This window comes from Geospiza fortis, unplaced genomic scaffold, assembly GCF_000277835.1.
Source record: "Geospiza fortis unplaced genomic scaffold, GeoFor_1.0 scaffold346, whole genome shotgun sequence".
NCBI classification, from domain to species: Eukaryota; Metazoa; Chordata; class Aves; order Passeriformes; family Thraupidae; genus Geospiza; species Geospiza fortis.
Genome location: NW_005054361.1, coordinates 1,788,043 through 1,803,821, shown reverse-complemented (window position 1 = coordinate 1,803,821; position 15,779 = coordinate 1,788,043). Strand labels below are relative to the sequence as shown.

General features: G+C 40.2%; 1 protein-coding gene across 4 annotated transcripts in view; it reads right to left on the bottom strand.

Annotated features, from left to right (window-relative positions):
- TRAK1 (trafficking kinesin protein 1) overlaps positions 1–15,779 on the bottom strand; it is an 81,032-nt gene that overhangs the window by 48,362 nt on the left and 16,891 nt on the right. Inside the window, exon 1 of one of the 4 annotated variants that reach the window (XM_031059415.1) lies at positions 7,469–7,803. The exons of 2 other annotated variants lie outside the window; for them this stretch is intronic. In XM_031059415.1, coding sequence (XP_030915275.1) covers positions 7,469–7,532 — 64 coding nt within the window. In that variant the 5' untranslated portion in view covers positions 7,533–7,803. Of the gene's footprint in view, positions 1–7,468; positions 7,804–15,779 lie in introns of those variants that run through there. One more of the 4 variants, XM_005423928.2, reaches the window with a different exon arrangement.

The following is a 15,779-nucleotide window of genomic DNA, read 5'->3' as shown; positions in this document are numbered from 1 at the left end:
CTGAGTCTCACAGGCGACGGGAAGTCATTCCCTCGGAGGCTGTATCTTTGGGGAGAGCAGAGCAAGGTCTCCACAAAGCAGGATACCATCTTTCCTCACTCACATGCTCAGCCAGGGAACTCCAGAGAGACTGAGTACTTGTCCTTAGTGCAACAGCTTTGAGTTGTACAGATGGGGTGGAGGAGGGAAGAGACCATCTGTCAAATAATTACTAGAAGGTTTATGCTGCTCCTCAGACCAGTCCTGACAGTAGCCAGCTTTTGCTCAAAAGCCCCACTAACATATTTTGGACAAAGTCAGTGGGCTGAAAGACCCTCCCTGACATCCTCACACCAACAAGGCTCCCTCTCCTCTGCCCCTGCTCTTACAAGTGCAGTCGTAGCTTCCCGCAAGTGTCTCAACACGGAAGTCTGACCCAGCCTCTGTCTGCCACACCTGGGGAAGGGTGTGCACCACGCAGAGTCATAAATCACCTCTCACCTTGCCCAATGCAGCAAGACCTCACTGGAGCTGTGAACAGCCTGAGCCTGTGCACACACACAGCCAATCCCACACAGCAGAGAAGATCTTCATACCCAGGGCTATTTCAGACTGTACAGTGCAGTACAGTCTGACTGCAGCATCCACCACACTCTAGAACCACTAAGTGAAGAACTGGGCTGGAGAAAGGAGCTTTTTTATTGCTTATACCAAGGAGAGATTGCACTGGTACAAAGAACTTAAATGACATATCCCATAAGCTTCAAATACTGTGTTTTCTACATTCATTTTTCTCTTCAGTCTGCTGTAGGAAAAGAAATACCTCACAAGTCCACATATGGCACCCAAATGAATTTTCAGGGGTGCATGCATCTCTTATTTGTTCAACAAGAAACAAATCTCCTGTGCTCAGACCTCTTTGTTTCCAACAGGCTTTGTTTGCTAATCTTGACTACACACACAGGGCAGGCTAAATTTCTTATTTAACTTTTTGCAGCCATAGATATTTAATGTTTGCTAGGTTGCCTCCCTTACTTGCAATGGCAAGCAGGTGCCCTTTGCTGCTAAAGCATTCCTATCCATGTCACAGGGCAAAGCATTTGCAGGCAAAGCGGGGGCACTGCAAGGCAAAGGCACCTCACCATCCTCTGAGGGGACATCACAGCTAGGAACAGACAGACAAACATTACACTACAAGCCAGCAGAACGTAACAGTTTCAATCATGTAGGAACAATTTTGCTATTACCATCTCTCTAGTGGTGAGGAAGAACCAGTGGTGGGATAGCATGAGATGGGAAGCAACTACTTTTACACAATAATGATAAATTGTTCTGTTCTATGTTTTAAACTCTTGATATTTACATGCAAACAATGCAATAATGATTATATAAATAACAGCCAAAGGATATGAAATACATGTAAGTGGTTGCTGAGGGAAGAAACACTGATTACTGAAAAAAGATTTTGCCACCCAAAGCAACTTGATCTTTGACTGCCAAAATTTACCTCAATATTCAGCAACAGCAATAACCTCAAGAACTCGGGAAAAAATAGGATTGTCTCTTTCTCCCCACATCATTACATTAAAATATGTAATTTTAATAATAATGAGGACTGCTTCTAGTTTCTGATGCTTAGAGCTTTTGTGTCTTCAGTTCTTACCTGTAACACTGAATTAACTCTTTAAAAAATACTTAAAATCAGACAGTAAGGGTCTTAAAGACCTAATTGCTCTTCAGTGACCATTTATCACATTTCAGTAATAGCTAGAAAATGGAAATTGAGAGAGTAACCAAAACACTAAGTCATATTAAAAGAATGCAGGAAGCACCTTTTAAAGCCTAGGGACAGAAAAGTCCACCCCTGTCAAACATGCTGTGGTTTTAATAATCCTGACAAGCGGTCAACTACAGCTATCTATCAGGTTTATGAGGGACACACTGAAAGGAGGCATATTGTTGTTCAAAACACATGACAATATAAGGAGAGTAACTGAACATTCCCACAAGCTGGCTTCTGAACTGTGACTAAAATCAACTTGTACCACACAGGAGGACTCTGACATTCAAAAGCTGAGAGAAAGTGTTGTAATTCCTATTTTGATATCAGCACACGATAAATGCTGGAGCAAATTTATAATGGGTGGAGAAGGAATGTATGCCCCACCCTCACACTATCAACACATTTTTCATATATTTGCATTACACTCCCTTAGCAGTGCAGGAACATTTACTTGCTGAAGATTACGAGCCAGATTTAGATTTCCAACCAACACCAAACAATAAGCAGCTATGGATAAAAAAAATTTTTAAAAAGCAGCTATGTCATATTTCATTCTGAAAATATACAATCTAAACTGGAAGGATTCAAAAGAGATTTTTAATATTTCCTGTAAATACAACCTCAGGGACTTTAAGAGTATACTAGAATGAAGATTCTTTTTAATGGGTTGTCACTGGCAAATAAATTTGGTGTATTTGCTGCAATCCCCACTCTGAATTAAGAGGCTTTGCCTCCTGTCAGGAAGCTTGTTAAGGGGGCTGCAGTGCTCTGAGCACACTCCCAGCACAACAACCACACTGAGGTACAGAGTATATTCAGCAGCTCTGCCATGAAACAGGAAACACACAAACCAGGAGCTAGTTTGAAGAAGGGTGAGGCTGGACACAATACAAACAAACCCTCCTATCCTGACTCATTATTTCCAAGGAACTCTAAAGCATTCAAATCATTTAAATTTTCCTTTATCAATAAAAATATCTAACTTTTGCACAATTAACTGTTACTAACAATGCTGCATCTAGAACAAAGAGATACTCTGTGAGCCAACAAGCCCAAAAACAGCAGATGAAATGGCAGCACTTGGATTTAAATATGCTGATGAAGAAATGTGGGTATTTTGGGGTGGGCTCTTCAGAGAGGGAGATAAATTGGTTATTGAATGTGTGCTTTCTGTTAATATGTACAGTCAAGCAAATTTTTAGTTTGTTCAAATTTTTTTAGTTTGTTCAAATTTTTACAGGTTGCATGTTTCCCACTCTTTCAAAATCCCACACAAAATATCCTCTGTCACTCAACCAAAAGGACAGCATGTTACTCTTGCAGAAAGGCAAAGAAATGGAATGAATGGGAAAACACTTATCTAGATACTTAGCAGTTGAACAGAATAAAACAAAAAAATATCTCTATGCTGCAATGTGTGTTGCCTTATGTGGCTTATGTGACTTGATGAAGAACAGGGAGTCAATGAAGGAGTAAAGAGAAAGAAGTGGCATGGCAAAAAGCAGAAAACCAGGAAAATGGTATCAACAATTCCGTGAATATAAGCAAGGTTCAACTATATTTACCATGCATAGAGATAAAAGACACGGGAGCCCAATGAGATCAACCTGAATGAGCACTTTAGCTGCATACCTATAGAGCAAGGGCTGTTTCAGAAACTGCATGCTAAGGGCATTCATAAGATTCTCCCAGACTTCAGTAGCATACCCAGTGCCAGCATCCAGTGAGATTCAGAGTAACACCAGGGTTACTCTGTCCACAGGGATGGACACAAAAGAGTCCAATGTATGAGGGAGATGATGGGTCACCACACTAACATAAGCAAGGCAACAATAAGTAATCACTTGTAAGAGATCAAGCAGAACAAGATAACATTGTCTACTATTGTTAAAAAGAAAATTAGTGAGCTTGCTGGTAATTATATCAGTGGAGTGGAAAACAGAATAGAGGAGAGAAGCTCTAAACAATAACTGCAAACATAACAGGTGGTAAAAACATTTCAATGTGAGCGGGAAGAAAATACAGGAAGGGATGCTGGAACAAGATGGAGTGGCTCAGGCAAACATAAAAGTGGTTAGGAGGTTCAGCACGTGTAACAAACCAGGCACACCATGGGTCTGGCAAGGGAAAAAAAGGAAAGACTCCACTTCCTCCACAAGAAATTGCAAAAACTCAGGGCCAACGAAAGGAGGAGGAAAGATCCAATTGCACATTCACAAAGTCATCTGGAATTGTAGGCAACTGAACTCATACATTGTTATAAACTGTTGAGCTAGAAATAAACAAGTAATGGAAGAAAAGAAAGAAAAGTAATTTTCTCTGAAATCAGTCTGGATTTCTGTAGAAAGCATTGTTCATTAGAAAAATATTGCATTAAGAGAGAGACAGGGAACAACCATATTCAGAAAAATTTCTGTGAATATACACTTATCTTTTTGTTTACTTGTTTGGTAGTGTGTGGGGGTTTAGTATAATGCTTTTTTCACCCAAGTTGCACACAAGATTTTTAAGAATGTATTTTTTTTAATTAAAAAAACTTAGATGAACCTAGACTGTTATACTGTTATCTTTCGTAATAAGAGTAGAAAAGTTTCAGCTTTTCCTCTTTATCACTGATTCTGTCCAAGTCTGCTATGAAAATAGCTACTTTCCCACTCAAGTACAGGCCCAGCTCTTTCCCCAGTCCACCTACACAATATACTTCGTTAACACCAAGTAAGGTGACAAGTGTCACTCATATTATAAAATATTACACTTGGAAATGTATGTAAAAAGCATAGTGTAGTAGTTATTTATAGGAGTTTCAATTTATTGTAATGTTAGTTAACATCAGTAATTCAAATAGAGGGTGACATTTTATTGTCTATTTCCACCTACTCCTACCAAAAATAAACTCTGTGAAGTACCTTATGTAAAAGAATTAATTATTCCAACCCTAGAAAGTCTTTGTAAAAACTTATAAATTGTAAATTTTGAGCATTTTTTCTTTTGCAACATATTAAAAAATACCACTACCAAATGCAAGCTGAAGACATCATTACTGTCAGTCAGTACAGAAATTCATTACATCTGAGGTAACAGCGAGTTGCTGCTTTACCTATTAAGTTAAATAATAACATTAATCCTTTACATCCTGATATAATTTTAGACTGTTTTTTTCTTTGAAGAACAAGAAACCATTTGCTGTTAAAATAATTATTAAATGAAGGAAACCAAATAAAGTCATGTAAATCTGAGTCCCAGAGGCTCTGACAAACAATGTATGAACAATTTAATCAGAAAAATAATTCTGTAGGATATTACCCGGTGAAGATTCCTATTAGTTTTACTGTACCACCCACTATTTTCCAATGTTATATTTATAACATAGAGTGAACTGGGTGGGATTCGAAAGTGAATGCACACGTACATCTGGAGAGTCCACGTATGGCAGAGAAATTGGCTCTCTAACTGTGCTTCAATTTGTCTTAAAATAGATATTCAAAACAGGTCAGCTGAGCTGCAACTGCCTATCTCACTATAGTGAATGTAAAAAGAATCTCAGGAAAATGACTCTGGTATCAAAAAACACATGGTAGAAAAAGAAAAAGCCAATCAAGAGGCAGGCATCTCTTTCAATATGTCATCTGCTTCAGGTTTTTGGAAAAGCTCTGTTTTCTACTATAATGATGCCTTTTGTCTGCTACCACAATTACAATACCTTTCTCTGTCAAGGGTAAATGCCAACACTATTTTAAACCCAGTGAACATTCCAGTATCTAAGGCCAAAGACCGTGCCTTCCACTACATCTCTCAAATCTTCCTCTCTCTCACACACCTGAACTCCAAGAAGCAAAAGGAAGCTAAAGCCTATAAAATTCTTTGAACCCTGAGACTGCTGTTCACCTGAGAGGCCGAGACAGGACTGACAGCACTGCTCTTCAGCAAGTAAAAACTAATACTTTAATTAAAAAAACCCAGCAATTAAAAAAAATTTAAAAAAGCACTATGCCTTACCTGCTGGAGAAATTATTTCTCTATCAGACATTAAACCCCTCTTTCTCTTAGGGAAGAACTTCCCAAATACTTCAAGCAGACTGCCAGCACATACTCCAGCTGACTCTGCAGATCTCGGCTCATGGAAGAAATCTCCTGAGCAGGGGCTCAGCACTGACAGGAAAACCTGTAAGCCCAGAATCCAACCAACCACTACTGTGCACCTGAGGCCCTCATCCCACAAGGTATTTAAATGTTTGCCCAACACCTGTTGCTTATTCCATCACCATGGAACTCCCACAGTTCCTCCAGTGCAGCACACGGCTTAAGACAAAATGGATAAGCAGATCAGCTCTTAGCTCAGACATTGAGGCACACCACCCTTCCATATGACACTTTGACCAGACAGAAAAAAAGATCATACAAATGAACAACTGAAAAAAAAAATGCTACCTGTGGGAGCTTTAACCTGGGGAAAGCTACAGCTTCTATGGACCATACAACTGGTCTGTTTCTTAAGCTTCTAAAAGCAGGCCAACTCAGGCCGTTACATCATGCAGATTAATCAGATGCTACACTATTTACTAGGGTTAAACTGAGAGGATAAAGGTTACATAATGGATTCAATCCAACTTAAAGTGGTAAGATCTCTCAAATAAATATGCACCTCTTTCTTTGAACACCTGGACAGGAGTAATCAATTAAACATAATAGAAGTTCAAGAGTAACAAGCTTCTGAAACTGCATTCAGTTCTGAAATGGAGGCTCATGACACTCAAAAGAACCATAAAAAAACATTCTAATTTTGTCACACTTATCTTGATGCTTCACATTCCCCTCTGGTATTGTAGAGCACTACCACAGAAATACCTCTGTCTATTACATATGTACATTATCCCCTGGGCCTACGCTCCTTCCTGCTTTCTGCGCTTTGCTTCACTGTGATTTTGGACTTGTCTTGTTTAAGCTAAGCTCTCCAGCCAGAAAAAAATTTGTGTAAAACTTCTGCATTCCCAAAGGCTGCATCTTGCTTCAGAGTGACATTGAAAAGGGATCTTGATTTTTTTCTTGCTGCAGAGAATACAGTTTTAGCAATTCCTTACCCTTTCTTGTGCGCCTTCTATCAGAAGCCTGGTGAAAACGTTCAGTGTCCTGATACAGAAATAATCACCCTAGCAAACATTACATAAAAATTGCAAATAGCACAAAAGATAATGCTTGCCAGAGTTTGTAATTCTTCCAATTAAAAAAGTTAACCTGCTCACTTCTAAAAATCTACATTTTTAATGTCTTTCACAGACAAATAACCAGAGAGAAAACACCGATTGCCTACTAACGCATCAAATATATACATATTACAGGATATTGGTAATGCATAAAAAACACAGACTTCAAACTTGAACCAATAATCAGTATTACCATCAGTATGTTTAAATTCACCTCAATTATTATAGATACAGTTAGCTTTCCGAATATTCTTTCCCCTGCCCAAAGACAGCTCATACACAGCATATGTTGCTCTGCCACTCCCTTCAGAGAGGAAAAAGCTATACAGCAGTCTCTTGCAGCACACTCACAAGAGATGTCGAGGTGCAAAAGAGGTGCAGGCATCTCTGCTACACCTGGGTGTTGCCTTTTTCTGGGTATTTCCTTTTTAAAACCATTGAATAATGATGCTCCGGTCTTACAAGCTCCGAATTCTGCAACAAGAGACTAGAAAGAAATATTTACCATCCGTGCATTCTTCATAATACCAGTCCAGTTCATAATAATCTGCTTCAATAAATTTCTGCATAGTCAGTATCCTTCAGTGACATACAGGAGATTTCACTTCGCTGCTAAGGTCAAGTGAAATGCAGCCATGCCTTCCTGCCTTTGCAAAATGCCAGAGCACAAGGCAGCTCACGGGAAGCTGAAAATGAGCTGCACATCTTCACTGAGGCCACAACTAAAATAAAAAAGGGGGGGTGTGGAGGGTGTATTTGGAAGGGAAAAAAAAAAAAGAAAAGAAAAAGGATGCAGAAAGGAAGCAGATAGATGCCCTGGCGGCTCCTCTAATAAAGAAGCTCTGCACAGGAGCCTTGGATGGGTGTTAACAAAATCCTCCTATCAAAAGGCTGATGCGCTGACGTTGGGGACACACACCACCGCCTGGCTGCTTCTAACTCATTCCTTTCCTCCCCAGTCTCCACATCTCTTTCAGGCTAATGTGTTGCCATGGAGACGAGCTGGCTCCAAAAGCGATGCAGAGATGAAGAAAAAGCATTTTGCTGCTTCTGGCTTTACAGGCTAGAAGAAGTCCTCCATACTGGAAACAAAAATCGTTGCTAAGAAAGATGATACAACCCACTGCTACTGCTCACAGAACAACAGCATCACACTGCTGCAATTCACTGGGGACATGTGGTACATTAATAATGAAAATCTAGTCCATTACTAATGTCCTCCGCACAGTTTGATAAAAGCCTGACTTCCCCATGGAAAATTAAACTGTGTTACTGCTTTGTTACGCTATTCTGGTCTGATATAATAGAACCCTTTCTGCATCCTGATGTTGAGAAATGCCAAACAAAAAAAAAAGGAAAGAATCAACAAAATCAGGACAGCAATAAATTTCTCCTTGCAAAAAAAAAGCTAATCTCTTCCTACTTTTTGCCCTCTCCATGAACCACTTCCTCCCCCACTTATTTTTTTCCCCAAGCATCTAAGTTTCATAGCTGAAGACAGGAGGTTAGGCCAAATTTTCACTACTCTATTCCTAAAAATGCTGAAGGTCATCATCCAGAATAACTTCATGTTTGTGTTCAGTGTTTTGGAAATGGAAGAAAATACTTTTGCAGCCCCCAATGAAATTGTGTTTAAGCTATTAGGAGAGAACCTGTCTGAGGAACAGATGGCATTAAATAATCAACCACCACAATACAAAAAGCATGTCTGAATATATGCAGGTACAGATACCAAGTGGACTGACATCTGTTTTGTTCATAACCAGCACATAGTCTTCACCCATTTCTCCCTCTCTTTTAGGAAATGCTAATTCTTTGCAAACAACAGTAGAAGCACTGGGATAGATTGTGACTTAATCTATCCCAGTAGATTAAGGTAGGAGGCCATATTGGGTCTGACCAGGGAAGCTTTGGTGTCAGTCTAGCCAAAGACTCCATCCACAAGAATAGCCATGAGCAGGCAATAGAGAACTGTCCAACATTTCCCACAACTGCCCCCTCAACCTCTAATTTCTTCATCTTCAGAGACAGCCTGAGACAGATACAGCTACTTTTAGCAATTCTTGAACGCCTTATCCTCTCTGTTCTTGAGCCCATATATATTTTTAGCATCTCCAACATTCTCTTGCAAGGAGTTCCACACATCTACTGCTCATGATATACAAACCCCTCACCTTTTTCTTTGTAACTCACTTTTAGTAACCTAATTTGATGCTTCTAGCTGTGGAAATCTGAATGCTCAGTCCATCTCTCCTTTTCAATCACTCGTGATTTTGCAGGTATCTATTAAGCTCACTCTCACTCATGTCTCTTCTAGATTGTTATCACTTATTCTACTCCCCAACTGGTACCACTTTGCTTTACTGTAACAGAAATAGGTAAGGCCTAGTCAAGCTATGCAGAGGAAGATGCTTTGGTTTCTTGACCATATCAGTATTCAACTTTCCTGGTATAAGAAATTATCACTGCAGTAGCTTTGAGTCTTGCAGACTTTCAGTTATGCATACACACAAGGAAAAAGCTATACATGCTATTAAATGCAATTAAGGCTACACTGTTAAAATACTGCCAGAGAAAAAGAAAGGTTCCTATGGCAACATCAACTCAATTGCTCTGCATAAAATCTATTTGTTCCACTTGTATTATTTTTGTCCAAAAGGTAATTTCAGTCTGGTTAATGTTATTAAATAAGCATTTAAAATAGAAAGAATTAACACTGGCTACCACCTTAAATTGCTGTAGGGACAATCTCCTTTTTTACTTGCTGACATTTTAAACAAAAGAAATTTTCAACATGCTAGAATTTTCTTCTCTCTGTCCTTCCCACAGCACACACACTCTCTTTCAATGAGACAGGATAAAAATAGTTCAAGGTAGGGGCTTAGGGCTTTTTTGTTTGTTTGTTTTATTGATATTTTTTTACAGATCTGATTGGAGGCATACTGGTGTAATCCAGAAAGGCATTACTTTTCTGTGGAGAAAATCACTTATGTGCCCAAACGATTTTAGAACTCCTCAAGAGACTTGAAAATATGGAATAAGTGTATTATCTCCTCAGCATGAAGACAGAAACCCTGGGCAAATGGAATACTATATATCCAGATATCCACTCCCAAGCATCCTTTCAATTACATGAGGAATTGTACTCTATAAAGCTGGAAGGGTTGTCGAGTTGAATGGGAATTTGTGACCAAGCTGACAAAGCAGCTGCACACTTACAGAACCTACTTTCAACCTTTGCAGCCCTACTTTTCCTTCCTACAGGGGTGAATCAGATTCATTTTATAGTAAACTTATTAGAACAGTGCATTTTCCAGGTGGACTGACTCTACAAACTTTGAACCTCTATGTATTCCAATCTCCATATTGCAACACTACATTTGGTTGGGGTATTACTGTGTTACTCACCTAAAAGTTCATGTACAATGGTGCTGAAAAAAGATTTAGGGTAATAAGCCTGCAACTATAAGGAAGCTGCACTTTCCTATTCCAAATCTAAACATAGTTATTCACATTTGTTTAACATTCCCTTTCAGCTGCTAAATTGTGTTCTATTTTTTAATGTTTACTTCTAACTAAACAAACCCCTCCCTTTATCTGTTCTCCACAGGGTAAAGCATACAGATTGATAAAAAATTCCGGCAGCCAACTGTGAACAGCTAGACTAAGTATTCCTTAACTTTGTGGTTACAAAGGGATTTCACTAGCAAGAAAAGATGGCTTGAAAAGCTCAAGAGCCCTCTCCTTCATTTTTGCTGAAATAAATCCATGCTGTAGGTCAACATTAAACTGATGTGCCTAAATTACCCAGGTTGTAAAAACCACACAAACCCTTCCCTTTGTTTCAAGAGAATTTTTGACAAATGTACTTTCATCTACCCCAGCAGCCCAGTCAAGATTGTAGTGCACTGTGCTGCTGAGGTGCAAAGGAGCAGCAAGTCATCTCTGCTGACAAAGTCTTAAAAGAATGTCATTACATAGCATGCCACTATAAATCCTGTGTTTGCATGCTTAGTCATTCTCAGCTTTTTTCTCCAAACCTTTTACAGTTCTGTAAGGACGCTTTTTGAAACTGAACAGTGGAGTTGGATGCAGTATTTCCGAGAAAGCTGCAATGGATTACCTCCCATTTGATTACCTCTGGGTCACATTTCTTCTCTTGGCTACAGGCTCAGGATGGTTCAGATAATTAAACACCATATCACATCATCATCTTCCACAGTCACCAGTACAGTCACCACCACTCAGGATAAAGTTGCCCATCCCATTAACATCGTCTGGAGTCCTTTTTTATCAGAGCAGTAGCTATACAGGCCACCACTATATAATGCATATTAATCACAGTCAAGGTTTGTCACAACACATACTTTGCAAACTGAAAAAAAATATTTTAAAGCCCCACTGATTTTTGAGGAGGGGCTGTCACACTTGTTCCTAAACTGGAATAATTTACTGAAGTGAAGAGTTACTGGTGTTTTCACCTTCTAAAAGAACATTGAATAGAAGTCATCCTGTGACTATACATTTATTAAGGACAAACAACTCTGCAACTTAGGACAGTGATCCCTTCCAGTGTAGTCTTTTACTTAGCAAGAAGTCTTGCTTTACGTGGAAAGAGTAGAACCCACAGCAAAATCTAGAGCACTAAGGGCATTATTAGCAGCAGCTTTCAGAATTGATATTTAGAAAAATGGGTGCTTCAGATTTGACTGACTCTTCTTCATCAAACCAGGATGACAATCCAGGGCTTCAAAATCGTACAAGTGTTTCCTCCAGATGGGACAGAGCTCATGGCTTCACACCCTAAGGGCACACTAACCTCACCTGATACAAGGAAAAGACTCTTCTAATGAAGCAGAGGGTCATACTGCTCTCCCACTGAAACAAAATTATTTAACATGAGACAGGGACAGTCAGATGAAATTAAAGTACTTAATGACGAAAAGCTATTTACCACATGAAAGGATTATTTCTCCCTTCCCCCAGATAATTACTGAAGAGCACTATTTTTGCATTTGTATCAAATCAAAATTGATGTCTTCAGCAACCTTCCTGCAAAACCAGCTGTGTTGTTCAATTAAGGTATCACTGAGCACACTTAAACACTGTAAGACCATAATAGCAAGAGTCAGACATTTAAGAGAATACACTCCTATCAACAACTCAGAAAATTGAGAAAAAAGCTTTAAAGAAATAAAATTTGCAAACTGTTCACCAGCTGGAAATAATATACACTACTATCTTCTCCTTTTTTTGTAATATTTTTCATGGAGACAGCAAAAACATTTGTAAAATGAACTTGAGCTTAATACTATGCTCAATTGGCTAGACAAAAATATTATAGCTGCATGGTTATAACCTATTTTTCTAACAAGGCAAAAAGCCCACTGAGAGACGTGATTACAGCTTCCTGGGAGAGGAAAGGAATGCATTACAGTGAAGGAATATAGAATAAGGGAGCCCAGAATGAGACCAAGCACTCCAGGCATGGCCTGATCAGCGTCAAGTACAACTCCCTCAAATTGCTGGCACCACTCTTCCTAATACAGCTCAGGATGCCATCAGTCTGCTTTTCAGCAGAGGCATACTCCTGGCTCATGTCCACCTTGGTGTCCACCAGGATGCCCCAGGTCCTTTTCTGCAAGGCTGCATTCCAACAGCTGGACCCCAGCATCTACTGGTGCATGGGGTTGTTCCTCCCAGCTGCAGGACTCTGCACTTCCCTCTGCTGAACAGCACAAGGCTGCTCTTGACTCATGGCTCCAGACTCTCAAGGTCTCTCTGAATGGGAGCACAATCCTTTGGTGTCTCAGCCACTCCTGGATACTGCCTATGTCTCACCCTCCCTGATGCTGCACAGCCTGCTGACTTCCTCTCAACTTCTCCACCTGGTGACAGCTTTTCCACAGCAGCACACCTCCTGCATGAAAGGAGGCCATCTCTCTTTACCTCAGGATAGGGAGCAGCTCTGGGCACTTCCAGCAACCTGACTTTGCAGGGCTGCTTTCCCAATCTGAAGCTCTGTCTGGGCTAAAGTCTCTGCTCTGAGAGACAGGTACTCCAAAACCTGGAGAATGCACCCTGTGGCACACTGCCACCACATCTGAAGACTTAGGTTATTCTGAACTCAGATGAAGATCCCTTCTTTGCACCATTCCAGAGAAACTACTACATCTGTTGGCTGTACCTGGCCATCCCTAATGAGCAGCAGCTCCAAAGGAGGAGAGGGATACCCTTGGGTCAAGAGCAGCTGACAGCTTCTCAGAAGCCACTAGGACTTCCTGAGGCCCACATGCCTGTGGCTCACCTTACCTTCACCTTACACACAGCAGCAGGCACCCTGCTTCTCAGAGAGTTCCCAGATGGGCCCTAAGCCTCCCTAAGTTGCCAAGGAAAAGCTCAGACTGCTGTGCCTGCTCACTGCTTCTGGTAGCTGTGCTCACAGAGAGCTGTGCTCTAGGCCTGGCTCTCACACAGACCTCCCCACAGCCCTCAGCTAAAAGTGAGCTTGACTGCCCCTAATCTGGGGGTGGGGAGATGGAATGTCATTTTGCTGTATCATACTTTCATTTAGGCTCACTTAAAAGACACTCTGCCTCAACCAGACTGGTCATATGACACTGAATTTATGTGATTATGCTTTAGGATAAGATCAGTTTTATTTAATTCATTTGGCAAAAACTGGCTCAGCCTTCCATCTGAAGGAAACAATAACAAAGATGTGCTTTGGAGTTCCAGAATGTAAAAGAACAGTTGCAGGCCTAATACTATTCAGTTCCTCCCAACTGCCTTCTTACCCAATGGCAAACTAAATTTTAAGAACTAATTCTCTTGGTATAGCTTAAATCTCCACAAAAAGCACTGAATAAATTAAATGCTTGGATATTTGACTGTTCATTTTTCTACCAGTATCTTCAAAAATTAATTAAAAATGAGAGCTAAGTAGTCTTATGTCCACCCTCTTGTGTTACATGGCCCAGAAGACTCTTACTGATTTCTGAGCCTTTGTGGTTGTGAATTGGACTGAGGATCTCAAAAAAGCCACAGGAAGGCAGAAAAATCTGCTCTAAAAAGCCACAACAGTATGCCTAAGGGTCATTGCTGATTCTTCTGCTATATGGATCAACACAGTGTGAAACTCATCACATTTCCACCAACAGGTTATAAATCACAATCAATCTCAACATGCAAACAACTGCAAGGAAATTTCCATAAGTCATTGAAAAATCAAACTTTCAAAGAGACAAGCTATAGTTGCGAACACCCTCATCAAGGTTTTTGAAACAAACTAAACAGGTAAAAGAGGACTAGCTTAATTGCAGCACTGAAAATTGTGCAAGCAGTCACACCCTGGAACACTTTCCAAAGTGGTGATGGCATAATTCACAGAACCTTTCTGTCAACTTACTTAAAACAGTTTTTTTACTTTCATAGTTCATTGTGCCATAAACCAATGTTTGCAATCAATGCAATAATTTTGAAACATGCAAATTTATTATGTTCTTGCACTCTCATGTATAGATGGAGTCTGTGACTTGTTCAGAGTAAATGAACAAGGGTAAAGTCAGATGTCAGTTGCCATGATATCAGTCTAAGGCTAGACCCAAATTTGCTTAAACTTCTTGAACTACTATCTGTATGCAAGTGTCTGTCTGTAAGCAGTAAGAAATAAACGTTTGTTTATCGAAAATTTTTTTGCTTGCTTCCTCTATTTTAAGCAGTTATTTCCTAATAAAAGCAGAAAATATACAGGAATTATAGTCAGGTTTTTTTTTTATTCAAGCCAGTTGATTGGAAGAAATCTACAACCACAGCAACATGGTGAGGTTGCAGACATTATGCTATTTCATTAGCTTGAAAGCTAAAAGCTAGATAAAATTGTTAAATATTCACAGTTTCAGGCAGCTATGCTATCCAAATTCTCTGTTGTTCAGAGCTTCCTTTTCAGAGAGTAATAGAAGGGTTTGGGTTGGAAGTGACCTTTAGAAGTCACCTAGTTCCAAACACCCGGCCATAGGCAGGGCATCTTCAACTAGACTGAGTTGCTCAAAGCCTCATTTAACCTCACCTTGACAATTTCTAGGGATGGGACATCCACAACTTCTTTGGGCAAGCTGCTCCAGTGCTTCACCATCCTCACAGTAAAGAATTTCTTCCACATAACTAACTTAAACTGACACTGTATCAGTTTAAAGTCATCATCCCTTGTCCTGTCACTACAGGGCCTGCTTAAAAGTCCCTCTCTTGCTTTTCTGTATCCCCCTTTAGGTACTGAAAGGTGCTCTGAAGTCTCCCCAAAGCCTTCTCCAAGCTGAACAGCTCCAACCCTCTTGGCCTGTCTTCAGAGCAGAGGTGCTCCAGCCCTCTGATCATTTTCGTGACCCTCTGAATGAGCTCCAACAGGTCCATGTCCTTCTTACATTGGAGGCCCCAGAGCTGGACACATACTCCAGGTGGGAGTCTCATAAGCACAGAGTAGATGGGAAGAATCACCACCCTTGACCTTGACCTCCCTGGACCTGTTGACTATGTTTCTTTCGATGCAGCCCAGGATACATTTGGCTCTCTTGGCTACAAGTGTACATTTCTGGATCAGGTTGAGCTGTCAGTCAACATTTCCAAGTCATTTTCTCAGGGCTGCTCTCAATTCATCCTCCACACAGGTTGTATTTTGTATCCATCCCCAGCAGTCACACACCTACCATCATCTCAGTTGGTAGAACGATGCTGCTATGGGGATTTTTGAATTCCTTGTCCCACTAGCAAAACATTTTCCCATGGTTATTGCAACAGTCCACCCACAGAGACAATTTTAC